Raw genomic sequence first — 27,853 nt, forward strand, 5'->3', positions numbered from 1 at the left:
CAAATGCTTGTAATCCCAACACTCGGGAGGCAGAGGCAGGAGCGTCTTTGTGAGTTTGAGCCCAGCCTGTTCTACAGAGGGAGTTTCAGGACAGCCAGGGCTACACAGAGAAACCCTGTCTTGAAAATAAGTGAGAAAAGTGGGGCATGGTGGCACAGCCTGTAATCCCAGCACTTGGGAGGCAGAGGCAGGTGGATCGATGTGAGTTCAAGATCAGCCTGGTCTACAAAGTGAGTCCAGGACAGCCAAGGCTACACAGAAACCCTGTCTCAAAAAACCAAAACAAACCAAAAAGAAAAGAGAAAAGAAAAGAAAAGAAGCGAGGAAGTAATTAAATAAATAAATAAGGAAGAAGACAAAGGAACACACAAATTCTAAGCTTAAACCTGGCCTTCCTTATTAACATGTAGGTATGGCTGCCAGGGGAGGAGGGTAGACACATTGCTCAGATTTCTGTTATTAGCTTAATCTGTATTTGTAAATACTCTGAAACACTGTGTATGAGCCTCATTTACACTACGGCCTGGGTGACAAGGACAGTGTTAGCAAGGAGCATATCTATATGGCCCATGGTTCAGTGAGATGTCTTGCCAGCGTGCAGTGAAGAGTGGCTTCCAGGACACCAAGACTTGTGTTTCATTGTGAATGAAGTTGAGCATCTCTTCCTGTTCTGTTCAGTTCTGTAGCTGCTTGTATTTTTTTTTTTTTTTTTTCAATCATTGGGGTTTCCAGAAGCTCCTCATTAGGAAGTTAACTCTTTATGATCTATGTTACAGGTATGTCTCTGGGTTGATCACGTGTCTTCTAACATTGGAAGTTTCCCCCACCCCCTAACAGTGCCTTCATAAATGATTAGGCTAGATTTGCTTATTTCCATTTTTAACGGCGGAACATTAGAGACTTGCACACACTTTTGAGGTACAGTTAACATAAGAGGAAAGGTCATAAAATCAATGGGAACAGTTTTAAGAATATCTATGAGGTAAGTACCCTGTAGCCTCCACCCAGGAACCTGCTAGCCTGACTCTCCACCTCCCTACCTCCACGCCCTACCCCCACCCAGTGAGGCCCTTCCCTGTCGCTCCACACCCCCTGACTTCTGTGACTGGCATTTCCTAGCCCTCTTATGGCTTTTCTCAGGGGTCTTCAGACTTGTACACACCTCAGACATTGCAGGCCCTGTGGCCTTACTCTCCAGTGGTTTGGCCCTGGAGCTCTTGAAGCTCGTAAGTCACCATAGAAGCTACCAAACCCTCGACCAGGGACACACATCTGAATTGCAGCAAAATGTTATTCTTCTTTTGATTTCCCCCAAGATGTTTAAAAATGCAAAGCCACTTGTAGCTCACGGCACAGACAGACACTGGGATTTGGCCCAGGCACCACAGCTTGCAACTCTGCTCCCTGCATGTGCATCTCTAAAAGCTTTTCTGATACACAATAAGTGTTTCTTATCTTTGATGGCTGGGGCCACGTGCTTTTCAGATTTCAGGTTTTATTCCTTTTACATTTTAGGATATTTCTACATCTATAGTGCAGTCTCTTTGGGGCCAAGTCTAAACACTCAGTTCATTTGTGTTTCATATATACCTAGCCACATAGCCTGCAGGGAATTATGCACCGCATTCTTAGAAATTTTAGGCACGAAACAAAGGCTCATGGTGTGGGATTTCTTAATTAAATTTCCATACAAATTAAATACAGATTTTTTTTTTTTTTAGAATTCCATCATTTGAGATATAGGATTTTTACACTGAGAATATTCCATCTGTACATAGAATCATGCACATGTGAGTGTGTGTCCTTCTATGTTATCCGCCCTCCCTCTTCATTATGTATGCAAACGGCCTCCTCCTCTTTGCTTTGATATCTGGCGGGGGGGGGGGGGGGTTTGTGTTGGATGCAGACTTAGATTAACTCCAAACTACGTTCCCTTCACCAGATCGTCTTTCCTGCTTTCTGTGTCTAGCTTCATGGTGAGTGACGCCTGGCTCTCTCTCTCAGGGTATTTGTACTACCTGATGCTGCTAGAGAGATGGATGACACGTTCTAATCTTCTGTGTTTTCATGTGTTTGCCATTCTCATGGGTGTTTGATGGTCTCTCACTATGGGTTAAACTTGTGTTCTCTAATTACTGATGATGTCATGGGTTCTGATATACCCTTAGAAGCCCCCACCCTCACCCCCCAGTGATTCCATAGGAATTCTGGGAGTGCCGTAGGCTGGAAGTTCAAAGCTGCCCTTGCCAACATAGCGCTGATGTTTAAAGTCATGAATGGGGGAGGGTGGGGAGGGGGCGGTTTGCAGAAGCCTAGTGTGTGAGTTTAGGTGGGGTAAAGGTGTAGTCTTGGGGACGAGGCAAGGATGCTACTTTAGATACAATTTCCAAGGCATGGAGAGTGGACTAGGGAGAGCAAGAGGGATTGGCTGTTGAAGGAGGAGGCAGAAGGAGCCAGGTGAAGAGTCATCTTGGGGAAGGGCAGCTGGTTCGAATGAAGTTCCTCAGGAGAAGAACATGGGATTGAGCTGTGACTGCTGCTTTGGCTCCAGAACCATCCACGTGGCTGAGGTAGTCTCCAGGAGAGACAGTTAAAACATCTTTCCACTCCTATGCCCTCCTCCATGAACACCTGGCATGTGTAACTGTGCGTGCATGACCACACGCACATGCGTGTTAGTGGAGTTTTTCTGTTCTGGCCACCAGTGATTCAGAGGTGTCTTCCGGGTGCACTCGAACAGCTTTTGCCCGAGCTGCGCACCCAGCCTGGGGTAAGTGGAGGAGGCCAGTATTTTGTGTCACATGGGGGCCTTTCTGTTTGGTGCAGTTGAAACACTAAGGCGTCCAAAGTTGTACAGTAGCGCGCCATGTTAATAGCGACGTAGCCCATGCCTCTGGTGTTTAGGAGATAACTGTGTGCTCATCCTTGGCTTATATTATTACATGTGAGCTCAGGCGTCACACTGACCCCATGAGTAGGACATTAGTTTTTCCAAGTTTACAGGTGAGCAGTCACATGGAGAGTGAAGTTCCTGAGACGTTACATTTGATGGTTAGCATTCAACCCTGAATTTTCTGACAATTTCTATAGAAATTTCATAATTCTGTTTTGTTGTTGTTCTCATAGAAAGGGCCAAATAAAACGCCTGTAGCAGCCATCTGCCTGACCAGCTTCGTGACCATGGCCTTTGTCCTTGTGGGTCAGGTGAATGTTCTGGCACCCGTTGTCACCATTGACTTCATGTTGACCTACATCGCAGTGGACTACGCTTACTTTGCCCTCTCCATGGCTCACTGCAGCCTCCCTCAGTCTCCTGAGCTGGTGCCCAAGGAAGGCCAGCATGCTCTGCACTGCTCCGAGCACCTGCTCCAGGACAAGGCCCCCAACTATGGCTCTGACACTCCTGCCAGAAGCTGCCCTGAAGGCACCCTGTTAGAGTTCACCAAGGACATGGATCAGCTCCTCCAGCCAATAGGGGGCCTTGAGAGTAGCCAGCTTGGGCCAAGAGAGGGTGACCAGACCCCAAAGAGGCAGAAGAGCAAGTGCAAGAAAGGCGCCAAGCGAACCCTACAAGATAGCTTCCTCTTGGACCCCGGGTCTCCTTTGTCGTTTTCTACGGAGGCCCCTGACAGGTTGTCCGCTGCCTCCTGCAAGGAGCAAGACTTCTGTCAGAACCAGCAGATGGCTAGGAGGAAGTCACGTGACCCACTTGATCCTGACCTGTGCACCCAGCCTAGAGTGATTGGAGAAGGTGAGTGTTTTGGAGTCAAATTGGGGTGTCCTAGTTTGGGGTGATCACCAGTTGCTTCACCTTCCCGGTTACTGCAACCCAGTTTTCAGGACTTTTGGTAATTTTAATATTTATTTCAAAATGTTGAAATTTAGGTGCAGTTATAAAATTATTTATAATTCTACCATGTTATATGTACACTAGCTAATTTTAGACAGAAATTTCTATCCACTGTGCATAAGAAAGAGCTAGGGAGTCAGAGCTAGAAAATGGAATAATATTCCCTGTTCACTCAGAACTCAGCTAAAGGGTAAGCACTGATGGTCAGATTACGTGATCCTTCCATGGGAACCCTTCTTACTGCTTGCTAAAGTTCTCGCAGAAGAGAGCTCTCCTAAACCAGACACTATGGGATGAAGGGACGCCAGCTAAGGCAGTCTAGCCTTTCTTAAAACCGCAAACACAAAGCCACAAAGAAAGTCACTGTATACATGAGAATCCCTGGGAGAAAGAAAACATCTTTGAGGACATGCCATGTCCTAGGTGCTTTATATCTTCCTATAATTTGTACCTGGAATGCTGTCCAAAGTCCCAATGTTAAATGCATGGCCTCAGGATGGTGCCATTGGGAGGCAATTGAACACCTAAGAGGAGGTCTTTAGGTCATTGGAGGAATGCTCAGCCAGGGGAGGTGGGGTGCTGTGTCCTCTCTGTTCTCCTTTGCTCTTTGGCCTGTGATATGAACAAGTTTTATTCTATCACATGTTCCCACTGTGGTGTGCTACCCAACTAGCAGTCCCAAAGCAGTGGAGTCAGCCAGTCATGGACTGACTCCTCCAAAACTCTGAGCCAAACAAACCTTTTTGCTTTAAAAGTTGGTGAATTAGTTAACTTTTTATCACTATGACAACATCCCTGAGAAAACAATTTAAGCGGAGAAAGCATTTATTTGTGCATGCTGCTTCAGAGGGTTCTGTCCACTCTCAGGTGCATTTATTGTGTTTGAGCCTGTGGCAAGGTTGAGGCATCACAGGAGACAGGCACAGCGGGAGAAAGATGCTCACCTCTCAGCAGTCAGGAAACAGAGAAGAAAACAGAAAAGAACCAGAGAACTGGTACCATACTTTCTCTAATCAGGCCCCATTTCCTAAGGATCCATTCGGTACAGGCTCATCAATGAATGAATTGACCCAGTCACCTCCCCGTAGGCTGGGGACAATCCCTGAGCACATAAAACTTTTAGGATGACACATCCTAGTCAGATCGTAACTGATTGAGTTGATCATCTCAGGTGTTTGTTACAATGACATAAACTGACTCACACACCATCTATTACTTCATGTAGTATAATAGACACCAACATCTTCCGGGTTACAATTGAAGATTTCCAGTGACATCACAGAGAAGTTTGAGCAGATTCTTTGCAGGACTTGGTATTGCCTCCTGGTGACTGTGTGTCTAGGCACTTGGCATTATTGCCATCTCTTGAGGTCTGTACAGTAGGTATAGGCAGAGGTGAAGACAGAGGTCATAGAAAGAGATGTCTAGCCGGGTGGTGGTGGCGCACGCCTTTGATCCCAGCACTCAGGAGGCAGAGACAGGTGGATCGCTCTGAGTTCAAGGCCAGCCTGGTCTACAAATCCAATCTAGGACAGCCAAGGCTACACAGAGAAACCCTGTCTCGAAAAACAAAAACAAAAACAAAAAACAAAGAAAGAGACACCTAAAAACAAGCACTTTGTGTTCCTACCAGCTAGCTTCTCGTACTTTCCTTCTAACTCGGTGGTACATTTTTAGTGGTAGGCATGTTATTAACATATAAAGCATTATTTTATTTTTTTATCAAGATCATAAGTGCACATTTTAATAATCCAAATGGCATTAAAAGTTCTTCTGTCAGGAACAGTGGTTTCCACATGTCCGTACTATACCTCCCCTTCACCCTTCACTAACCTCCTGTTGTCACTAACCTCCAGGATAAAATGTTGCTTCTACTATTAGCCTTTCTGTGATTAAATAATATCTGTATTGCTTTTTTTCCTTTTTTTTTTTTTTAAGTTTTATAAGACAGAGTCTTACTCTGTAGCCCAGGCTAGCCTAGAACTTTTAGACCAGGCTGGCCTCACACTCACAGAAATCCCTTGCCTCTGCTTCCTGGATGCTTGAGATTAAAGCTGTATGCACCATCATGCTGGACAGATTATAGATCTCTTTACTACACGTCTCTTTTTTTTCTATTTTTTTATTAATTTATTCATATTACATCTCAATTGTTATCCCACCCCTTGTATCCTCCCATTCCTCCCTCCCTCCCTCCTGCTTTCCTCCTATTCCCCTCCTCTGTGTCTCTGGAGAGTCCTTCCTCTCTCCATCATATTTCCTTATTCAAGTAATACGTGTGTGTGTGTGTGTTTCTTAGCTTCACTTTCCAGCTTTCTTTCTCTTGCATTTAGTTACCTAAAAATTGTCATCTGTTCTTAACAGGGTTAAAACTACACAAGAAGTGTGTGAGTCAGCTCCCATCCCTGAGCAGTAGGCACACAGACACTGCCTGGCCAAGCCATCCTGAGCCCAATACAGCTGCTCCTGTTGTCACGGCTTCTGTTTACCTGTTCGCTGATGTCCTTGGTAACTTTCTGTAGCCCAGCTCTGCCACTCCCCTCCCTCCCCTGGCAGCCGCCCCCCCTCCCCCCAGTATATGCTGTTTAACAGTCTTCTGTTTTCTTTTCTTGCCATCTTGTTCTCCTTTCTGGAACACATGACAAATTTATTTCCCAGTTTTTCTAGTGAATTTTTTTTTTTTAAGTTGCCTGCTGGGTCGATCATAATGAGGCTTGATTAACAATAACAAAACCGCGAGACTGTAGTGATTTAAACTGCCTCCTACAAAAGGAGCCAGAGGTGGGCAGAGTGTGGCGAACACAGCAACTCCACAGTCCTGAGTGCCTCGGACTTCGTCTTTACCACCCCCGCTCAGCACGCTGTCCTGCCATCCACAGTGTGGCAGCTAGAGCCTTGCCATCACATCATATCCAGCAGTGGGAAAAGGACAGGATGCATCACAGATGAGCCTCCAAACCGAGTCACATGGGCCTTCCTGGAAAGCCCGCCATGCCTGGCTGTGTTGCCATGGTTGGCATTTAGTCGTGCGGTTGTAAGATGAACTAACAGATGTCTTTTCGCTCAGTGTACCACGACATATCAAATAACCAGTTGCTTTTGTGTCCTTCCCCAGGAAGGCTAGGCAAGGTGCAAACCGTCAATCTGTGCCATGCTGTGCTGTTTTTAATTTCCAAGGACTTTGGTTATAACCTGACTTGTCCATATCTTCATTTTCCCCCCTTACTTTGAACGTCATCCCTATTCCTATTTTGGTTTGTTTTATGTATATGGTGGCTTCTTTTGTGTCCTTGACATGTATCATTACTTTCTCCCTGTAAAATGTTTCTGCTCTGACGACTGCCTGTTTTCTCTAGATTCTCTTCCCTTTGGTGCCCTTCCTACCCCTCCCCCCTCCTGCCCTTGGCCCCCCTGCTTCCTCCCCCATCCTTCCTCCCTCGCTCTTTTCCTCCTTCCAGCCTTCTCTCTTTTATTGCAAACATTTAAAAAAAAATATTTTTCATATATTATGTTCTGATCACAGTTTCCCTGCCTCTTCTCGGATCTCTCCGCTTTCCACCCATCCAACTCCACACCTTCTTTCTCTTTCTAAGGCAAATGGCCAATAAAAAGAACTAGAATAAAACATAGCAACAGACAAACAATTGGAGGGGAAAAGCAAAGAAAAAAGCACAAGAAACATATACACACATACATACACACACACACAGACTCACACATGCACATGCACAAAAATATACATATGCAAAACAGAACAAAACAAAACAAACACAAACCTGGAAACCATACTAGGTAAGCAAAAAAATGAGTAAGGTAAAAAATGCCCAGACAAAGCATCATGAGACACACACACACACACACACACACACACACACACACACACACACACACACAGACACAGACACACACACACACAAATCTCCAAAAACACCACTGAATTAGTTCACTTTGTGTTGGCCATCTACTGCAGGCCATGGAGCCTCCCTTCAGTGTAGTTTGTACGCCCAGTGAAGCTCTATTGGAGAAAGATAACTTTTCCTTTACAAGCAGTTACCAATTGGAGATAGTTTCTGGATTAGGGATGGAAGCTCACGTCCATTTTTTTCCTCTCAGGGCTGGGACCCCATCTGGCTTGGACCTGGCTTGGAGCCCACAGTCTGTGAGCTCATCTGTGCATCAGTCCTGTTGTATCTGGAAGGCACTGTCTTCTTGGTGTCATCCATCCCCGCTGGCTCTAACACTCATTCTACTTCCTCTTCTGCATAGATCCCTGAGACCTAAAGGGGGAAGATTGATGAAGACATCCACTTAGGACTGAGTGGTCCAAGACCTCTCACTGTGCACGGTCCTATTGTGGGGTCTCTGCCTTAGTTCCCATCTCTTGCAGGAGGAAGCCTCTCTGACACTGGCTGAGCAAAACACTGATCTGTGGGTATAGCAGAAGGTCGTTAGGAGTAATTTTATCGCTCTGTTCCTTTAACAGAGTGACAGCATTTGGTTTTCTCCAAGGTCCATGGCCTGTCAAGTTCTTGGCCACCTGAGCATTACCAGGCATGGGTTCTGTCTGGAGGAGTGGGTCTTAAATAAAATCAGACTTTTGTGCCGCTGTTGCACCACCATCTCATGCTGGTGAAATGCTGGCCACCACTGTAGATCAAAGGGTTTGGAACTGAGTTGGTGTTTTGCTTTCTTCTCTGGTAGTGTGCAGAATCCTGCCCAGGACCATAAGCACTAGTCAGTAGGGGTTAAGGCTGTAGTTAGGTTCCCCCTCGACTTACCCATGTGCCATGAGTTATATAGGTATTGTCTCAGGAATAGGTCCTTACCATCAGTTTGTGGAGAACAACCAATAAATAGCCTTGGCAATAACCTGTGTTGTTTGTGGGTATAAAGGAATTTTAATCCAGCAACATGGCTTCTCTGGCAAGGGATCACATCTAAAGACCTTCTAGGTCTATGTGATCTGGCTAGAATGCAGACACACTCTTAGTACACACTTTTAATCCCAAACAATGAAAGTAAGGTTAGTTTATAGAAGGAAGCAGGCATGTGTGAAAGTGATGTCTAACTGAGAGATGGACAAAGTGACGAATCAGAGAAAGATTTGACAGAATAGGATATGCCCACCTCTCACTAGAACAGAGCTGACTTAAGAGATGCAGTGCAGAGGGACAGAGAGAGAGAGGAGGAGGAGGAAGTTTCATAGGGAGAGTTTTACAGAGGCAGGTTGTAGAGAGAACAAGCTGGAAGACAGACAAGACAGAGAATGAGAAGGAGCCAGAAGATTAGAGCAGATTGCTGGTGTTAGTTTGAGGCTAAACAGAGCAATTCATTCAGAAGCTGAGAAAAACCAGTTTGAATCAGTCAGCTTGGAGAGGACTTTGAACCAGACCAGCTGAGTCGAACCAGCCAGCCAGAGTTCAGAAAGAGCTAGAAAGGGTGAGCTTATTCAATAGTAAGTCTCACAGGCTGAAAACATTCTAGGCCTAGATTAGATTATATGGAGACTAGAAGCTTCCAGGACTAGGCCTAGGTAAGCAGACAGAAGCTGTAAGATGACAATTACTTGAGGTGAATAAAAGTGACTTTAATAGGGAGTTTCCATGGGGCCCCTTTGGCCAACAACTTAAATTAAATGTAACCCATTCCTGGTACTGGATGCTTCATTTGATGGTAAGAGAGGTCTAGTTGGGTCTTTGTTATTTGGTGGTTTTATTTACATTTCTATTGTATTTGTATATATTTTTAAAGAGCTTCTACCTTAGTAGGTTTCCATGTGATCCCTCATATGGCCCCCAGAGTTAGCTATACCTCTCTGTATTCTCTCCCTCACTCCTTTCTTCACTCTTCCTCTCCATTGAATCCTATTCTAGTCTCCCCCCCCCCACTCTCTCCATGACTATGTATTCTACTTCCCTATATGAAGGGTTCCTCCCACCCTGCCTAGTCCCTGACTTTATACTTAACCTCTGCTATTATATGGATAGTAACATGCTAATCAAGGGCTTAAAAGCTAATAATGAATATATAAGAGACTATGTATCATATTTGTCCTTTTGGGTCTGGGTTACCTCACTCAGGATGGTTTTTCTAGTTTCGTCCAGTTACCTGAAAATTTCATCTTTTTAAACAGCTGAATGATATTCCATTGTGTAAATGTGCCACATTTTTATTAACCATTTATCTGTTGATAGACATCTAGGTTGTTTCCAATCTCTGGCTTTTATAAATAAATAGAGCAGCAATGAATATGGATCAGCAAATGTCTCTATAGTAGAGTACAGAGTCCTTTGGGTGTATGTTCAAGAGTAGACTAGCTGGATGTTGAGGCACAGTTTTGCACTCCCACCAGCAACGGGTGAGTATTCGCCTTACCCACGTCCTCTACAGCATGAGTTGTCATTTGTTTTATTGATGATCTTGGTCATTCTTACTGGTTTAAGATGAAATCTCAAAGTAGTTTCAGCCTTGCATTTCCCCGATGACTAAGAATTTTCTTTTTAAGTGTTTCTCAACCATTTGTGTTTCAACTTTTGAGAATTCTCTACCTAGTTCTGTGCCCCATTTTTAATTGTGTTATTTGCTTTCTTAATGTACAGTTTTCCTACTTCTTTATATATTTTAGATATTAGCTTCCTATTAGGTGTGTAATTGGCAAACATTTTTTTGTCATTTTATAGCCTGCTACTTTGTCTCAATGACGATGTCCTTTGCCATACAGAAGCTTTTATGAAGTCCTGTTTCATAATTGTTAGTCCAGTGCCTGCACTATCGGTGTTCCATTCAGAAGGTCTTTACCTGTGCCAGTGAGTTTAAGATTATCCCCCACTTTCTCATATATCTGTTTCAGAAATACATAAGGTCTTACTTTGAGGTCTTTGATCCATTTGGAGTTGAGTTTTGTGCAGGGTGATAAACATGGATCTATTTGCATTTTTCTATATGCAGACATCCAGTTTGACCATCACTATTTATTGAAGATGCTGCCTTTTCCCCCACTGTGTACTTCTGGCTTCTTTGTCAAAAATGAGGTGTTCATCGGGTCTTTAATTTGATGGTCACCATGTCTGTTTTGTGCCAATGCCATGTTGTTTTTATTACTATAGCTCTGTAGCACAATTTGAGACTTGGGGATATGATACCACCAGCAGTTCTTTGATTATTCAAGATTGTTTTCGCTAGTTTTATATGAAACTGAAAATTGTCGTTTCAAATTCTGTAAAGAATTGCATTGCCTTTTGATGGGGATGGCTTTGAATCTGGAGATTGCTTTTGGTAAGATGGCCATTTATGTATTAATCACGCCATAGATCTGAACATTGGAGATCTTTTCACCTTCTGATGTCTTCTTCAGTTTCTTCAGTATCTTGGTTAGAATTGTACCAAGATATCTATACACACATAAACATATATGTATAGATATAAGCCATATATATGTTTAGACACACACACACACACACACACACACACACACACACACACACACACACACACCCTAAGTTTGATCATTTTTTTTTTCTGTCTACTTCTTTTAGTTGTGGTTTCTTCTTTTTGTTCGAGGGCTCTCGGGTATATTAGCAAGGGTCTGACTACAGCACCTGTTCATTTTTTCAAAGTTACAGCTAATGTATGCACTCTTGGCCTTTTGGACCCATGATCTACACCTGTACATTTAATCAAATACAGATGAAAAGTATTTGGGAAAAATATTGAATTGCCACTGCCCCGTCTTGTACTTAGTCCTGTGGTGATTTAATCTACACCAGAATCAAACATTATTATTATATGTATACATGTAATACATATATAATTATTATATTAGCCTTACTCATAACTTACTTAATAACTATTTACATAGCATTACCTTGTATTCGGCACTGTAAGTAATATAGACATAATTTATCATGAGAGAGAATATACAGATTCTCTGAAACACTACATTTCATGTGTGAGATACAAATTTTGGTAACCACGGAGATCTTGAAATAAATTATCAGTGGATGACAAGGGTCAAATGACTGTACTGAGAGCCATTTGGAAGACCTTAACATAGAAAGACCTGTTGCTAGGGGCACCTTACTGCAGAATGGCTGGGGATAAGCTGGCCTTTTTGCTGGCCCAAATGTGAACAGCCGAAGGTTTGGCTGGGGCTCTTTTTACTCTCTTTGGTTCTAACATTTCTGAGAGGGCAAACATAAACAACAGCCTGTATTCTGGGAATAAGGTGAAACAAGTCCTACTGTGTAGGGCGCAGAGCCTCTCTTTGTTGCTCCTCTGTGCCCAGCACAGACACCATGGCTGGGTCCCTTAAGAGGAAGAGCACCTTGGACAGGGCATTCCAAAAGAAGAGATTTGTCCTTGGTTTGCTGGGCAGGAGAGAGGACCTTGGCGTAGAGCAGAGACAGACCTGTCACTAGCTCCCTTGCCCTGTCAGCCTGTGGGAGATGGCACTGCTCCTGTCCTGAGCTCTGCTGAGGTCCTCCAGGTGGAATGACAGCTCCTGTCAGCAGCATCTGTGGGCCCAGAGTTCGTCTCTTCTGTTCCCCACAGGTTGTCCTCACTGTTACTTATAAGAACTATTTTCATCCTTACTCTCTGCCCTCTGTTTTGTGTTTACACTTGTTTTGGTGCCTTTCTGTCCTCTGTGTGGGTTTTCTAGACAGACATGTGGTGAGTTAAAAATGTTCTTGCATTTACCTATGATCTCTCCCTCTCCCTCTCCTTCTCCCTCTTCCTCTCCCCGTCCCTCCCTCCCTCCCTCTCTCTCTCTGTGTCTCTCTCTGTGTCTCTCTCTCTCCTGTATGTGTGTGTGTGTGTGTGTGTGTGTGTGTGTGTGTGTGTGTTCATTCACATGTCATGGTGTGCATGCTGTGCAGGGATCAAAGGACAACCTGCAAGAGTTGCTTCTCTTCTACCACGTGGGTCCCAGGGATCAAACTCAGGTCATCAGGCTGGTAGGAAATGCCCTTGCCTGCTGAGCCATCTCACTGGGCCAGTCTGTGACTTTTTTTTTTCCAGTCTGTGACTTTTAATCAACAATGTGGGTACCATCCAGCCGTCCAAGCTTAGCAATGCCAGGGCTTCAGTTGGCTATTTCCTCCTTGCTACTTTTTCCTTGGCACAGCCACACCTCAACTCATTGTTGGACTTTTGCCAAATCTCCAAACTCCAGTCTCTCCCCATCCTCCTCTTTGCACTGCCCATGGAAAGGCCTTTCTCACTTGCTTAGAAGCCGCTCCAGGCTCCTATCCCATCCCCCATCAGAGGTGCAGATCTGTCATGTGGACAGCGTACCATCCCTGCTCTTGCCTTTCTCTGGATCACATAATCCTTGACCATCCAAGCATGGAGCACAGAGCTTTACAACTGAGCCCAAGCTAGGGCCCTAAATCCATCCGTACGCTGCACTGTCCTCTCGGATTGCCTCACCTCCTCCTCCTCTTCCTCTCTCTGTTTGGAAAACAATGATGTTTCAAATCCATCTGGCTTTTTAAAGACCTCGACTGGTTTTGAGGACTTAGAGACATCTTCCGCTGTGCCAGCAAAGCATTTGATCCCTGGGAGGTGCCTAAACTCTTACCACAAAATGTGGTAGATGTTCATTATCAGGCTTGTTTGCACAGTCATGTCCAGGCCCACTCATCTGTTTGTCTTAAGGAAAACAAACATCCATCTTCTTCCTGTGCGGTGACCTTGATGCTTCTCAGGGTCGCACACTGGTCCTTTTCACCTTTGTGTCCATCGTGATGCTCCCTATTAGTCCAGGGGGTGCAGCAAACGTTTGATAAAGCTTAGTTAAGTGGACAAACAGTTGAACAGAAGTGACCCCCAAACTTGAAACACTGATCAGTGAAACAGGCAAGAAAGGTTAAGGTGTTAAGTAAACGCAGTCTTTAATAAGCCAAATGCCATCAAGTGATAAGAATGAATCAAAATAAAATATTCTTGATAGCATGGATTAAAAATAACTTGGGCTGTATTTTATACCTTATATACACACAGAGTCCTTATTTATACCAGCTGGGCAAGAGAGAGATTTCCGAATATCGTCATCAAAGAAAAAAGGAGCTGATTAACTAGAAATTAAAAAAATGTGTGTGCAATACAGCATCACATAAGGGAGCAATTACCCTGCCAAATGCAACTGATAAAAGTGGACCTTCTAAAGCACATTATTTTTAAAAACAGGAAGGTCAGACTCCAGATTCTGCTGAGAGGTCAGGAGACATGAATACAGTCTACATTGGAAAAAAACTGGTGTCCAGATTCATTCATGTCCATTCAACAGAGTTTTATTCTTAAGTATATATTGCCAGTACCTAAAATTAGCAATCCTGTCAAGTGTGTCCTATGAAACTTCACAGAGGTACGTCCTTAATATGAATCATTTCTTCCCTAAGCCCAGAGACAGGCATTAGCCTTTTACAGATGATAATACCGGAGCTTGAAGACGTTGCATACTTAGGAATGTCAGATGGCCAGAATTTGAGCACACATTTGTCTGATGTTAAGAGCACAATACAAAGTGCTGGAGAGATGGCTCAGTGGTTAAGAACACTCACCGTTCTTTCAGAGGACCAGGGTTCTATTCCCAGCACTGACATGGCAGCTCACAACTGCATGCAACTCCAGTTCTGGGGATCCAGTGCCTATGCAGGCACCTGCATGCTTGCGGTAGACATAAATGCATGCACACATACACATAAATTTAAAAAGATAGAATGAAATGCACAATACAAAAATGCACGCTACTTGCTGCGGGCTCCTGTTGTGAGCTAGACTGTGATACTGATTAAATGAACACATTTGTGGCTGTGTGTGGTGGCCCACACCTGTACTCCCAGCATGCAGGGAGCTGAGGCAGAAAGGTTCCTAGGAGTTTAGAGCCAGCCTGGGCTACATAGTGAGATTTCAAGCTAGCTTGGGCAATACAGTAAGATATTGTCTCAAACAAACAAAGACATGTCTATTGAGTCATTAACAATCTAAATTCTAAATAAAAGGTATAGGTCTGGTGATCAGATATAATTTATTTTAAACAATGTAAATTCATTCATTCTTTTTGGACTTTTTGTGTTGTGGGGGGAGCGCAGGATTTCTCTGTGTAGCCCCGGCTGTCCTGGGCTCTCTTTGTAGACCAGGCTGGCCTCGAACTCACAGAGATATGTGTGCCTCTGCCTCCCAAGTGCTGGGATTAAAGGCCTGAGCCAGCCCCGCCAGCCCCACCAACACCACCCAGCCCGTTCTTGTGCTTTTTAACTGGAAGTTTTTATCCTATCTCCTCCTGATTTACATTTCTCTACTGGTAGCTCCTATTTTTAAGGCCATGGATATCATGGCCACGAAGTCATTGGTACTCTATCTTCCTTTAAATCTCTGCATGTATTTAGAACGAGTGCTCTGAAGTCTGTGTTAAGTCTAACATGTAGGCTCACTCAGTTTTTTTTCTCTTGATTTTTGTTTTCTGTAAGAACGGTTCACAGTTTCCTGTTTCTTTTTTTTTTTTTTTTTTCAAAAATTATTTTTTTCCCTTTTTTTTTTTTATTAATTTATTCTTGTTACATCTCAATGTTTATCCCATCCCTTGTATCCTCCCATTCTTCCCCCCCCCCCATTTTCCCATTATTCCCCTCCCCTATGACTGTTCCTGAGGGGGATTACCTCCCCCTATATATTCTCATAGGGTATCAAGTCTCTTCTTGGCTACTTGCTGTCTTTCCTCTGAGTGCCACCAGGTCTCCCCCTCCAGGGGACATGGTCAAATGTGAGGCACCAGAGTATGTGAGAAAGTCGTATCACACTCTCCACTCAACTGTGGAGAATATTCTGACCATTGGCTAGATCTGGGAAGGGGTTTAAAGTTTACCTCCTGTATTGTCCTTGGCTGGTGCCTTAGGTTGAGCGGGACCCCTGGGCCCAAATCTGCCTATCATATTGTTCTACTTGTAGATTTCTAGGACCCTCTGTATCCTTTTATTTTGCTGTTCTCCCATGCGTCTCTCATTTAGAGTCCCAATAGGATGCCTTCCCCTCTGTCCCAGTTTCCTGGTAAGTGAAGGCTTTCATGGGACATGCCCCTTGGGCTAGTATGCAGATATAAGTGAGTATATACCATTTGATTCTTTCTGCTTCTGGGTTAACTCACTCATTATGATCATTTCTAGCTCAATCCATTTATCCACAAAATGCTCAACCTCCTTAGTCATCAGGGAAATGCAAATCAAAACAACTCTGAGATTCCATCTTACACCCATCGGAATGGCTAAGATCAAAAACTCAAGCGACACCACATGCTGGCGAGGATGTGGGGAGAGAGGAACACTCCTTCATTGCTGGTGGGAATGCAAACTAGTACAGCCACTTTGGAAATCTATCTGGTGCTATCTCAGAAAAATGGGAATAGGGCTTCCTCAAGACCCAGCTATCCCACTCCTTGGAATATACCCAGAAGATGCTCCAGCACACAACAAGAAAATTTGCTCAACCATGTTCATAGCAGCCTTATTCATAATAGCCAGAACATGGAAACAGCCTAAGTGTCCCTCAGTAGAAGAATGGATGAAGAAACTGTGGTACATATACACTATGGAACACTACTCAGCTATTAAAAACAAGGAATTCCCGAAGTTTCCTGTTTCTTTGCATGTCTTGTAATTTTGATTTGAAAACTGGACAATGTTATAATACAGCGTAGCGGTTCTTGGCTCTGACAAATTCTTGTGAGTTTTGTATATTTGTTTTGTTAGTCTAAGTAAAACGTCTGGATTTAAACTGTGCCGTAAATCTCCCCTGTGGTATGTGTGGCTGATGGCGTCTTTTGTTTTAGTTTTGATTTTTGCCTTTTGAAGGCTGCTCACTTCCCCCAGAAGGTGGCCCCTGTGTCTACCAGTCTGTAGACTTCGGTCACCTGCGGATGGATTGTGGAGAGCAATGGGAGCATCATGAGTCTGGGACAGGCCTCCAGCCTCCCTTGGCTTTTACATTTTTCCAGACATTCTGGCCTTCCCTGTCACCCAGGGACACGTAGAAGTTCCTGGTCCTGCAGGGTCTTTCGTTTCTAGCCTCTCCCTTGACTTTCTAGGTGACTGTTCTATCTGGCCACGCCTACATCCTCACGCTAGTGAAGTAAAGGAGCGACAGTGCTCCATTTGTTCTACTGGACTCCTCATGTTCAGCGTACAAAGCTCTCTCTGATCCAAGTGTTTGTCCCCTCTAGAAGGTTGCGGCTGGCGGGAAGGCCACAGAATCGCTGTCATCACCCTAAGCTTTTTGTTTGTTTTTAAATTTATTCTTTGATAAGTTCATACCTGCACACAATCTGCCTTGATCATATCCAGCAGATTTCTGATTTTGTTGCGTACTTGAGATTGGACCCAGGGCCCTGTGTATCCCAGGCAAGCACTCTGCCGCAGAACACCAGCCGCAGCATTGGTTTTACTTTGTATTTTGAGACCGGGTTTGACTGAATTGTTCATGCTGCCCTTGAATTTGCAATCCTCCTGCCTGGGTCTCCTAAGCATATTAGAGTACTTCCAGGCCCTACACTCCAGCAGTTTTTGAAAAATAAGTGCTTTTTAACTGTTTTCCCCATTTGGTAAGTTTCTGAAGCTCTGAGGTAGTTCTTTTTCACACATGGACACATGCATTCATGCACGCACACACGCACGCATGCACACACACATGCACACACATGCACACACATACTTTTACACTTATTTTACAGAGGAAGACTCATCATAGCTGGAAGTCCCTTTGAAGATGTAACAAGAGTTAGAAAATTGTATAATTGGCCTGATTTGGAAAAATCCGTTTGGGGAATTGTGTATCAGGGAAACAACCCAACCCAAACAGCAAATCCAAGAATGTGTTCCCCATTGTTATGGTGACATTGTTTGTATTGATGACAAATTAGAAATAAATGCTCAGCATTTGGAAAGTGGCTAAGTGAACTGTAATATCAATATGATCAAAATACCATGTGTGTTTTAAATGCAATCCCGTGCAACATAAATCTTTGGTTTCCATATGCTGTTTAATGAAGCGACTCTGGCCCGCCTGAGCACGGCAAACATGGCTCTGGCAGGCCTTGCCCTTCTCCTCATGCCCTCTACCTTGCTAAAAACTGTTAGATTGCATCGCTAAAGCCAGCCACCAAGGTCCAATCCCTTATTTGGCCACTTCCTCCTCCTGAGGCTGACTGCCAAGGTCCAGCTATCAAAGTATTGAAGTCCAGCAATCAAAAGCCCCCTTTGGCTCACCTAATTAACATGCCAAACTAAAATTAAACACCTCATCCTAACATGGGGTCTCCCCTTTAGCCTTCCATCCGGAAGCAGTCCTTTGTCCCCACTCTGTCCCCTCCCCCAAGACAAACACCCTTTCCTCCTCTCCCTTGTTCATTTCTTCTTCTCCCTGGTCCTCTGTCTCCTGTCTTTGTCTCTTATTCCCTGACCTTTGACTCTCTGGGGCAAATAAATCTCCTTTGTGCTGAGAACTTGGTCTTGGGGTGTCCTGAGCTGATAAGAATCCTTGGAAGTGGGGGTGTGTTTTAGTAGCAGAACGCTTGCCTGTCACAACAAGGGTTGTGAGTTTGATCCCCAGAATCACAAACGGGAGGAGGAAGTAAGGGGAGGGAAGGAATGAATTTTCAGAGATGGCTTAGTAGAGAGCTGAAATAATTGCTATGAAATTCCTTAGATTTGGTAACTTAAAAAATGGACACAATTGGTTTCTCCCTCCCAAGAACAGGGAACATAGGTGTACATTACACTGTCCCCATGACCACCTGCAGTGGAAGGTGCACATCACATGTCCCCATAACCACCTGCAGTGAAAGGTGCACATCACACTGTCCCCATAACCACCTGCAGTGGAAGGTGCACATCACACTGTCCCCATGACCACCTGCAGTGGAAGGTGCACATCACACTGTCCCCATGACCACCTGCAGTGGAAGGTGCACATCACACTGTCCCCATGACCACCTGCAGTGGAAGGTGCACATCACACTGTCCCCATGACCACCTGCAGTAGAAGGTGCACATCACACTGTCCCCATGACCACCTGCAGTGGAAGGTGCACATCACACTATCCCCATGACCACCTGCAGTGGAAGGTGCACATCACACTGTCCCCATGACCACCTGCAGTGGAAGGTGCACATCACACTGTCCCCATGACCACCTGCAGTGGAAGGTGCACATCACACTGTCCCCATGACCACCTGCAGTGGAAGGTGCACATCACACTGTCCCCATGACCACCTGCAGTGGAAGGTGCACATCACACTGTCCCCATGACCACCTGCAGTGGAAGGTGCACATCACACTGTCCCCATGACCACCTGCAGTGGAAGGTGCACATCACACTGTCCCCATGACCACCTGCAGTGGAAGGTGCACATCACACTGTCCCCATGACCACCTGCAGTGGAAGGTGCACATCACACTGTCCCCATGACCACCTGCAGTGGAAGGTGCACATCACACTGTCCCCATGACCACCTGCAGTGGAAGGCACAGCTCACAGAAGGCCTGAAATATCTGTACATGCATGAGCTTCATGAACATAAAAGGTCACAGACATCCCAGTAGATTGTATCTTTTTTTTCTTTTTTCTTGCTTTGCTGTTATTAACATGTATGATGCTTTTCTTGGCTCAGTCGTTGGCTTGATAAAGTATAGCTGCCTTCCTGGTTGTTGCTCCCTAGTATTGCCGGTATGAGGAACTATCTTCTCCCTCTCAAACATTTGTAACACTTGCTTCTTATTTATTTGTTTGTTTATTTATTTATTGGTTTTTTTGAGGCAGGGTTTCTCTGTGTAGCCTTGGCTGTCCTGGACTCACTTTGTAGACCAGACTGGCTTCAAACTCACAGCGATCCACCTGCCTCTGCCTCCTGAGTGCTGGGATTAAAGACATGTGCCACCATGCCCGACTTAACATTTGCTTCTTATAGTAAAATCTGTCGAGAGAGAAAAAAAAGCCTACAGGGCATCAGGACCTGGCCATCCAGGGTTATGAGGGACTGCTTGTTTGTTATACTTGGGCCAAGTCACTGAGAAGCCTTCTGTGAACTGCCCCTTCCATTGTTGGTGAACACGGGGGCAGTGCGGTGCATAACTATGTTCCCGGTTCTTGCGTGGAAGAGACAGGAGGATCACAAGTTGAAGACTAGTCTCGCCTCATCAATGAGTTCAAAGCCAGCCTGGGCCATGAGAGACTTTAACTCAAAATAACAAAACCAAACCAAGGCGGTCTACTTGTCAAAGGATAATAACCATTATCTCATCCCCGTGTACTTGAAACCCACCCCACCCATACCACCCCTCCCACACACATGTACAGATGCCTTGTTTTGGCTTGTCATAGAGTCCCCATAAGCCCTTAGCACCTTTGACAGTGGACAAGCCTAAGTCCCACCATCCGGAGTCAGGAACTAATTATGGAACTGAGATTGTAAGGCACCAACTGCAGGGAAAGAGAGAGCCTAACATCTGATGAAGCTCAGAGAGGCAGAGATCTGCATCCTTGGCCAATCCTGTTTCCTTTAATCCAAAAAGGTGACTGTGTTCCATTAAGCCTATGATTGAAAAAACGACTCATGCAACAGCATGTTAAAATTATACGTCTCAAATCATAGCTCTCATAACAGAGCTCCTTCTTTAAGAAAAACAAAATAAAATAATGGAGCCAGGCAAGCGGCTCATACCTGAATCCCAGCACTCAGAGGGATGTGGCAAGAGGATTCCAGGCCAGCCAGCCTCCATAGCTAGACTCTGTCTCAACAGGAAAAGGATAGTGGAGCCATCCATTCAAACCAATGGTAAGTCTTGACAATGTTGTTTTAATCCACAATTAGGATTACTAAGTTCTTGTTATGCACAAATTCTTAAGTGTCTGGAGGTTTACAGGAGGCTATTTGTCATCCGAACACAGATGTTTAGAACCCTGAGTATAGTACTTGTAAGCACACGATGAATTCAAATGGGTCTTGAGATCATGAAAGATGTCTTTGTGGGGGTAAATGGCTTATTTTGTTCAACCACATGTGTGGGACAGCCCCATTCCATGGACCATTTTGAGTGCTGGAAGAAGATGCTGAGCAGATACAGAAAGGTTTCTGTTGTCATGGAGCTTTCATTCTTGTGGGGGAAGATGCATGGTTAGCAAACATACACTGCATTGTACGTGGTAAATATCAAGAGTGAAAAAAACAGCCAGGCGGCGATGGCACACGCCTTTAATCCCAACACTTGGTGGGGCAGAAGCAGGTGGATCTCTCTGAGTTCGAGGCCAGCCTGGTCTACAGAGCGAGTTCTAGGACAGCCAGAGCTATTACACAGAGAAACCCTGTCTCAAAAACAAAACAAAACAAAACAAAACAACAACAACAAAGCAAAACAAACAAAAAAGAATAAAAAAACAGATAATGGGATGTAGACTGGAGTGGCTATCAGTCAGTCACTTTACTCATTGCTGAGACAAAAATACCCCCACAAGAACAACTTATGGGAGACAGAGTTTGTTCTGGCTTTGGTCAAGGACAGAGTCCACCCACCATGGTGGCAGGAGTTGGGGGAGACAGCTGGTCACACCCATCCACAGTCAGGAAGCAGAGAGCAACAGGTGCTAGTTCCCGGTTGGCTTTTACATTTTTAGCAGTCTGTTGTTTAAGCTCAAAGAGTACTCTGCCGTTCACTTTTAGGGTGGGCCTTCCCACCTTATCCTGACGATCTCTGACAGGCACATGCAGAGAGGCTTGTCTCCTAGACAGTCCAGACTCTGTCAAGGTGCACACTAACCACCCCTGGCAGGGAGGGAGCTGTGGCGCCTCACACACATTCACCAGAAAAGAGCTTGTTGGGAGGCAAAGAGGCTAAACTGCTCTACTGAAATAAAAGCATCGTGGCTTGAGCACAACAGAAGGTTAGTTTTCTCTTGCATTAACAATCTGAGAAGGGTGTTCCAAGTCTGTGGGAGGTTCTCTTCTGGGCATGGATTCAGGGACTCAGGCTGCTTTGAAGATCTGAAGGCACAAAGCCCGCCTCCCCCAGGACCTTGCCATGCCAACGTCATAGCTGAGTTACACATTCCGATCTCAGGCAGAGAAAAAAACAGAAAAGGCACACGGACTCCCAAAGACCTTGGCTCAGAAGTGGCACTCTCCACGGCTGCTCTCTCTTGGTGAGATCTTAGTCAGATGGCCAAAGAGCTGCAAGAACTGCTTAGCAATACGATAGTTGTGATGTCTACCACAGGACCCACTGCAGTGAGCTGATGAGATGGAGCCACAGAGATGGCAAGGGATGATCATATTCGGGAGCAGCTGGGTTTTCAGATGGAATGTAGGTAGGAGTGGGAGAAAGAGGGGTCAGAATAAGTATTACCTGTTTGTAGAAATCATATCATTTACTCGGTCTTCAAAAAAGACTCAGGAAGAATAGATTTCTGGTTTAGTCATGCTAAGTTTGAGGTGCTTAGTAGCCTACTGGGGGGTGGGGGGTAGAAGTATTGACAAGGCAATTAGATATCAAAACTTAAGTTCAAAAGTTGACCCAAACTCAGAGAGTTCTCGCTGTGTGCCTAGCACTTAAAGCACGGGACAAGACGTGCTCTCTTAGAAGTGGGTGCATAAGGAAAAAGAAAGGTGCTGAGAACTGAGCATGGGGGAGCTTCAGTGTTTTCAAAGGAGGAGAGGAAAGAGCAAAGGAGACTGAAAAGGGGTGAAGAGGAAAACAGGAAGGCGGGGTATACAGGAGAAGAAAGCATTTCAAGGACATCTAATGAGTCAAACAGGATGAAAAGGACTTGAGTTACATTCAGATTGTTGGCAAGCATAGCAAGAGTCCTTAGTGGGATCAGGCATCTCTAGAGTGGATCAGTGAAGGCAGATGTGATGATACTCGCCGCTAATCTTGGTGCTTGGAAGCTGAGGCAGGAGGATTTCAAGTTTGAGGCCATCCTGGCTCTTAACACCCTGCCTCAAAAACAAAGGGTGGGAGCTGGGCGTAGTAGCGCATGCCTTTAATCCCAGCACTTGGGAGGCAGAGGCAGATGGATCACTGTGAGTTTGAGGCCAGCCTGATCTACAAAGCAAGTCTGGGACAGCCAAGGCTACACAGAGAGACCCTGTCTTGAAAATAACCAAACCAAACCAAACAGTGGATTGAAAAAAATAATGGGCTGTTTTAGTATGTGTTTTATTGCTGTGAAAAGACAACGTGACCAAGGCAACTCTTGCAAAGGAAAACATTTACTTGAGGCTGGCTTACAGTTTCAGGGGTTTAGTCCATTATCATCATGGCGGGAAACATGGTAGCACACAGGCAGACATGGTGCTGAAGGAACTGAGAGTTCTACATCTTGATCCACAGATATCGAGGAAGAGACTGGATTCCACATGTGGAGCTTGAGCACAGAAGACCTCAAAGCCTACCTCCTACAGTGACACTGACACACACACACACACATACACACTCACACACACACACACACACGCCCCTCCTCCAACAAGGCCACACCTCCTAATAGTGCATCTCCTCAGGGGCCAAGCGTTTGAACACATGAGTCTATGGGGGCCACACCTATTCAAACCACCACAGATACTGATTAGATAAAATTGTAAAGGAGGTTTGCTGTAGGAGAAACAAAGAAGCTAGGCAGTAGCTAACGAGTAACCTAGACATATTTGTGTAGGTGAGAGAAATGGCATTGTATTTGTATGTAATGCGACTGGTTCAGTAGGGGATCGGTAAATTGGTCATGTGAGAACAAAGTTCTGAGCGGGAAAAGCGCTGGACGACGGTGATTGGAGGGATGTGTCTGACTGAGCATGCGCTGTTAAGGAGGGGCCGTGAAGCAGTGAGTTCAGACACAGGTGGGCTGAAGAGATGGTGATCAGAGGATATGGAAGTTCTGTTTGCTATTCCAGCACTTAGGAGAATGAGCTGGCTGGATACAAGATCTCTGGGAAAGCTAACAGGGAAGCAGATGTGTGTAGGGAGCGCTGGCCGTCCTAGACCGTGGAATCCACGTTAAGTCACCTTTGCCTTCTTCCAACACCCGACACAGCAAACTTAAAAGGAGAAAAGGCTCCTTTTGGCTGACAGTTTGGGAGGTTTTTGTTCACAATCAGCCCCTTGGTTGGACGCCTGTGTCACTTCATGGCAGGAGTACGTGGTGGAACAGAACCACTCACATCATGGCCAGGCCACAAAAGAGAAAAAGGAGGAAGCAAAGGGCTCCTTTCAAGAAGGTGTCTCAGTGACCAAAATCCCTTGCACTAGACTCCACCTCCTCAAAGCTCTACTATCCTATCAGGGGAGGGCATCCCATGTTGAGCACTAAAAGTCCAAACTGTAGCGGCTCCTGGGTTAGGTAAGGTGGTAGTGAAAACAGGAAGCAGGAAATGGGAAGCAGAAATATTCCAGGGTTCCTATGGACCGGGAGTGAGGGATGGCAGAACAAATGAACTAAAGAAAGAAAAAAAAAATACAAATTATATATAAATATAATTTATATATTATATATTTATAAATAGTTGTATCTATTTATTATATTATGTTAAATATGTTTATTATAGTTATAATATATTTATAAATATAAATATATCTATATATGTTTACATGTATTATATAACATATATACATTTTATATAATATATATAAATATTAATATAAAGCTTGTGATGACGACCTTCAAGTGTGACTAAGGAAGGAGAAATTGACGTGAGTGAAAGAAAAGATTGCTGGAGTGGCCCATTCAAGGAATTAAGTATGTTTGTATATATTGGTTACCAAGACCAATAGTGGAGTTCTGAGAGAGGAAGATGGGAAACCTCAGGCTGAAATCTTTACTCAGAGAAGGGCAAGAGATAAGCAGGAAGATGGTAAAAGACTACAGCGACAAAGGGCAAACTGTCAGACTTCCTGTTACTGTTACAAATCCCCGAGCTTCGATCTATCCCTGTTGGTTGTGTTGCTCCTGGGCCCGTGGTGTTGCAGAGTGCCATGGTGGCTGGAGCGTGTAGTCCAGTGTATTCTCCTCATATGGAGAGAAAGCGGTGAGAGAAAGACAAGAAGGGACAGGGGAGCATACACCCTCAGAGGCACCCCCCACCCGAGTGACCCCTTTCCTCCAGTTCTAATGGTTCTCCTACCTCCTAATAATCAAGTCATATCAAGTCATCGACCCATCAGTGGTTAATCCATTTATGACATTATAGCTCTCGTGACCCAATTTGCTTTCCCTGAAAAACCCACCAGCAGGCAAGTGAGCCCCTTGCACGTGAGCTTGTGGGGACTTTTCATGTTGTAGCCATAACAGACTGGATGTGAAGGGCGTGGTCAATCTGGCCCGCTTCAGAGGGGCTAGCTGATTTGGCTTAGTTTGGTTTGCTTTTTGATTTTAAGACATAGACTCTTTGTATATAGTCCGGGCTGGCCTAGAATTTGTGATCCTTTTGTCTTGGCCTTTTTGGGTGCTGAGATTACAGATTCCACCACCATAGCTGTCCAGAAGGCCTAGTTCTAAAAGGCACAGGGTCCAGAGATGAAAGCTGACTCTGAAGCGCATAGCGATTGCCAGCTGTAAGCCCCAGCCTCAAGACCAACATGGATCCTGTTCCCAAGATGCATATACTCCAGGGGGGCATCAAGGCAAAAAAAAAAAAAAAAAGTAGATAAGAATACAGATGCAAATGATGGCAGGCTCTGTGAAAGAAAGGAGATGGGACAAAGGAGACGTGACCCAGTATGAGGGGTTAGGTGTGTGTGGCAGGGAAGAGCGGTTGTGAGGCAGTGATATGGGCTATGGCCCCAGGAGTAGATAATAGGCAGAGAGATAAGGGATCTGTGCAAAGTGGATCCCAGCAGGATTCCAGAGACCCGCCGGCCCATCAGAAGCAGCTCAAGAAAGAAGAGAGCCAGTGAGTTAGACAGGATCAGGACATGGGGCAAAGAAGGGCTGGGAAAGGAGCTGCTACGCTCCAGGTGCTGTGGCCCAAGGAGTCTGATGGCTGGAGAGTAAAGAGTTAAGGAGCTGACACACTTCCTGAGCAGCTAGCTATAGAAGGTTCTGTCAAGAATGAGGCACAAACATACAAACACACGGCAAAGTTAATCCAGACTTAGCGGTTGTTTGACTCACCACGCATGGTGCGTGTGGTGATTAGGTCACATTGTTATATGTATTTTTGTGGTTAAGTTGAGCATGTCTGGAAGCATGTAAACTGAGTAGGCAGAGCTGACTAAAACATGCCACTCTGAGATGCTCCGACGTGCCTGAAACCCATGGTGAAGGAAGTGGAACGGGGATCTATTTGTGCATCCACAAATGCATCGGGTTTTTTTGGTCCCCTCAGCCTCTTCAACTGCCAGAGGAAGGAGTCAGGGGAAGGCTTCCCTCCCTGTGACTCCTTTGTCTGAGACCAGGCTAACATAAATTACCAACAGTTAGATGGTAGCAAAAAAGCAGCCTGTTGGTAGGCAAAAGCCAGTCTGGCCCATCAGTTCCACAGGTCACACCAGGATCCCAACAGCAGGTGTCCAGCTCCCCACTTCTGACCCCCATCCATGTGAGAGAGAGGGAAGATCTGGACACAGAATGCCCCTAGATGACAGATAACGACAAATGTGCAGTGAACTTGGGAGGCTCACGCTTCTGCTCTCTCCTTTCTTCTCATTCTTTTCAGGTCTGTTCCAGCATGAGGCCATAACAGTCCTTCGTCCTTGCTTCTCTGGGAGAAAGTACTAGGAGCTAGCTCTAGGCTGATTTTCAGCATCAGGGGACGGGGGCTTGTAGGCATTTGCTTATGAAAATAGAGCGGTTTTGGTAGTAAGTTGTACTGAAGGATTTGGCTAACTCTTTTTTTTTTTTTTTTTTTAAAGATTTCTTTCCGAAATGCAGACTTCAGGAGCAAGAGGTCCAGAGGAGACCAAGTGCTTTCTATACTCGCATGTGTAACCCCTGGGTGTCCCTGTTAGGGGTGAGTAATTCCATCTTGATCTCAGTGTCCCTTAAGAACTCAGGTGAAGGTGTGTGTGTGTGTGTGTGTGTGTGAGAGAGAGAGAGAGAGAGAGAGAGAGAGAGAGAGAGAGAGAGAGAGAGAGAAAGAGACAGAGAGAGACAGAGACCCAGAAACAGAGAGAGACAGAGACAGAAACAGAGAAACAGAAAGGGAGAGAGAGACAGAAAGGGAGAGAGAGACAGAAAGAGAGAGAGAGTGAGTTTTGAGGGAAGGAAAAGTATTAATTAACATTAGCATGATTAAATAGCTTACTTTATTAGAGTTAAGGTGAATCTGCTATGATAAAATTTATGTTTAATTAACCACTCATCTTAATCAATTATCTACTATCTACATAATCATATCTGATAACCCCTAGGTTACTAATTTCATGCTAATTTGTTGATTATAGGGAGAAATGGGACACCAAAACAGTATGATAGTTAATCTCAAATGTCAACTTGGTAAAGTCTAGAATGGGCTGGGATCCTGGACTGTATGAAAAGGAGAAAGTAAGCTACAGAAGCATCCTTCCCTCTCTGCTCTAGACTGTGGGTGCATTATGGCTGGCTGCCTCAGTTTCCCACTGTTGTGACTCCCCCACATAGCCACGAAGGACTCTGACTGTGAGCATCTAACTGTGAGCTGAAATAAACTCTTTCTTCCTTAAGCTGATTTTGTCAGACTAGTTTATCACAGCAACAGGAAAAGTAGCTAAGACAGACAGAGTGTCTGCTTGTTGGTGGGATTGATTAAGGGGTCATTTTCAAAAGGGATTTCCCTAAAAACTTGCTTGCATGGTTGCTTTTTTTTTTTTTGGTTCCAGAATCCAGAATGAGGGGTCTAGATACTGATTGTAAGATTGACATTTGACACTAACCATCACAATCCCACCGCTTTGTCAGTTTAACGAACAAGCCATTAAAAATTTTAAGCTATTAAAAAAACTTAAGCTATAACTTTCCACCTTTCGTCTTCATGCTCATAGCCATTT

At 44.8% G+C, this 27,853-nt stretch overlaps 1 protein-coding gene across 2 annotated transcripts in view; it reads left to right on the forward strand.

The window, feature by feature from the left end:
* The window catches only part of LOC127192637 (solute carrier family 12 member 8-like), a 72,773-nt gene that overhangs the window by 35,774 nt on the left and 9,146 nt on the right, over window positions 1–27,853 (forward strand). The window contains exons 5-7 of one of the 2 annotated variants that reach the window (XM_051149828.1): window positions 3,127–3,751; window positions 26,741–26,838; window positions 27,272–27,574. In XM_051149828.1, coding sequence (XP_051005785.1) covers window positions 3,127–3,751; window positions 26,741–26,838; window positions 27,272–27,334 — 786 coding nt within the window. In that variant the 3' untranslated portion in view covers window positions 27,335–27,574. Of the gene's footprint in view, window positions 1–3,126; window positions 3,752–26,740; window positions 26,839–27,271; window positions 27,575–27,853 lie in introns of those variants that run through there. The other variant, XM_051149827.1, reaches the window with a different exon arrangement.

Source organism: Acomys russatus, chromosome 8 (assembly GCF_903995435.1).
Source record: "Acomys russatus chromosome 8, mAcoRus1.1, whole genome shotgun sequence".
NCBI classification, from domain to species: domain Eukaryota; kingdom Metazoa; phylum Chordata; class Mammalia; order Rodentia; family Muridae; genus Acomys; species Acomys russatus.